The sequence below is a fragment of the Parasteatoda tepidariorum genome, chromosome 2 (genome assembly GCF_982258835.1).
Source record: "Parasteatoda tepidariorum strain Cologne lab strain chromosome 2, Ptep-v5.0, whole genome shotgun sequence".
In the NCBI taxonomy this organism is placed as follows: domain Eukaryota; kingdom Metazoa; phylum Arthropoda; class Arachnida; order Araneae; family Theridiidae; genus Parasteatoda; species Parasteatoda tepidariorum.
Window position 1 is genome coordinate 25551511 of NC_141756.1, and position 2240 is coordinate 25553750.

The 2240-nt window shown below is 43.6% G+C and overlaps 1 protein-coding gene across 1 annotated transcript; it reads right to left on the reverse strand.

The window, feature by feature from the left end:
* Positions 1 to 475: 475 nt before the first annotated feature.
* Positions 476 to 1357, reverse strand: LOC147814860 (ATP-dependent DNA helicase PIF1-like). Its single transcript, XM_087156518.1, has one exon. It carries the CDS (start codon positions 1355 to 1357, stop codon positions 476 to 478), a length of 882 nt encoding a protein of 293 aa, XP_087012644.1.
* Positions 1358 to 2240: the final 883 nt, after the last annotated feature.

Here is a 2240-nt window from a genome sequence, read left to right on the forward strand (position 1 = left end):
CAATGTAATTGTTAAGAAAATTAGGATGAAATGAACATTTTTAATTAAAAATAAACATTTGAGAACTTAAACAAACGAATTGAAATTATTCAGACCAGCGGGTGGCCGAGCTCCGCTCGGAGAAAACAGGTATCGAAGCTAACTCGAAGATTTGTGATTTATCAAAACAATACATGCCATAAGAAAATTTGTGAAACCATTGGTGAAAAGATAACCGGTTAAAGTGCACACCATCGTAAACTATCTAAACAAAGTTTGGAAAGGGAACTATTCTATACAAAGGTAAAGTTTGAAAAGTCATAGGAAATAAAATGTAATTGATAACAAAAAATTATACAATTAAAGAAATGGTACGAAGTGAGCAGTGTAAAGATTGAAGTTCAATATTTTTGACAAATTTATTTAGAAAAACCAAACATATATACATACATAAGAAACATATTATAAACCTATAACAGCATAAACATAATAAACATTAATCATCGATTGCGAAGTCTTCCATGTTGTCCAGGTAGTTTCTTGTCGGAGAGGCAGGTGCGGCTGGTGAGTTTCTCTTGTTCAGGACTTCCTTCCATACGACGTTTCGGGTGTGGGTTGGATTCTCAGGAGGCAGCAGGACCTTCAACGCACTTTGACGCTTGACTCCTGAAAACGCGACGTAGAGCATTCCGTGCACGAAGACCGTCGTGAGGAGAAGCACGCCGACGAATTCGAATGTTTGGCCTTGTGACTTGTGTATCGTAATGGCGAATGCTGGAGTAACTGGGAATTGGTGCCGTTGCATAGTTGCGCCAAGCTGTGATTTGCTGGAGTCGAGCGTGATCCTTGGAAGGTGTACTTGTCGGCCTGCGTGTTCACCGGTGATGATCTTAGCCTTGATGATGTTGTTGCAAAGTTCGGTGACAATCAATCGTGTTCCGTTGCACATTCCTTCAGAGACGTCCAAGTTTCGGAGAAGCATGATGATGGCGTTCTTCTTGAGCTTCAGATTGTGTGGAGGCAAGTCGGCGTTGTTGATCGAGTTCAGGAATTCAGGCGCGAATTGAATTCCCCCTTCATGTTGATCCTTTACCGAGTCGAAACTTGTGTATGTCTTCTCTTCGCCTGGAAGCATAGCGATAATCTGCTCGTTGATCTTGTCCTTATCGTCGTTCAATGGTGCAAGAATAGCGCGATTCTTCATTGCTTCGTAGTTCCCACTTCTGAGGCATGGTCCGAAGATTTCATCGATGAGGTTACCACCAGAGCGAATTTCACCTGGGATTTCTATTTTGCCGAGTTCATTCACTTCGAGTTCCCCGTCGCCGAGCTTTAGCAGGTATTTCGCGAATTCTTCTTCTTCGGGATCAACGCGCATGTTCAATGTTCCTCGTATTATCAGCTCTACGGAGTCTTTCATTATGGCTACGTTGTTCCTCTAGGCGAATGTTGCGGCCCCTCATTGTTTCGTTTTTTCGTCTGCGTCTTTCATAATCGCGGTATTTTTCTCGTTGAGATGCATTAAGTTCCATCAATATATCCGAGATTCGTTCCTTGCTACGCTGCTTGACTGCTCTTGAAGGGCGCAACGGCGTTATCATCGGGTCTTGGATATTCAAAGCGTGCATATTGGTCGAAGATGTGAAAGATGCGGCTTCAGATGGTCCCGACATGTTCAATTGGTCACTGTTCACAACGAATTCGTAAATTTGCTTCCGTTCATCCGCTTCTTGAAAATTCTTGTCCAGGAAAAGGCGTCGATGAGAGAGGTATTGCCGAGCATAAAAGACGATGTAAACTCAGCAGGAAGACGCGTCATCTTGGTGGTTGTAAGCGTTGCGAGGTTTCACGATCTATCCTTTCAGCTTTTCATTCGTAACAACGGTATTCAAAACGTGTCACAGTATTTTTCTCAAAACAGCATCGATGGGTAGCGGGTTGTCGACTGGATCGCAGACTAATAGTTGACGTTCTCCATAGCTTACTTCGTAAATTCCTAGCATCCAGTGCTCGCCTCTATCCATTTGAGCTCTCTTGTGAATGGGAATGAGTAGCACGTCGAATCCTTGTTGAACGCCGTATAGATAGATGGAAGCCTTGTTCTGGTCGCTGATATCGTTGAGAAGAGCCATTCCTTCATAAGCGCCATCCGCTGTTGAAACGTAGAAGCGTGCGACAAATCCAGGGTGAAGTACGGCAACTTTGACGGTCGGGTAAGCTTGTTCGGCGTAATGGAGAAGCATTCTGACAATGACGGTATC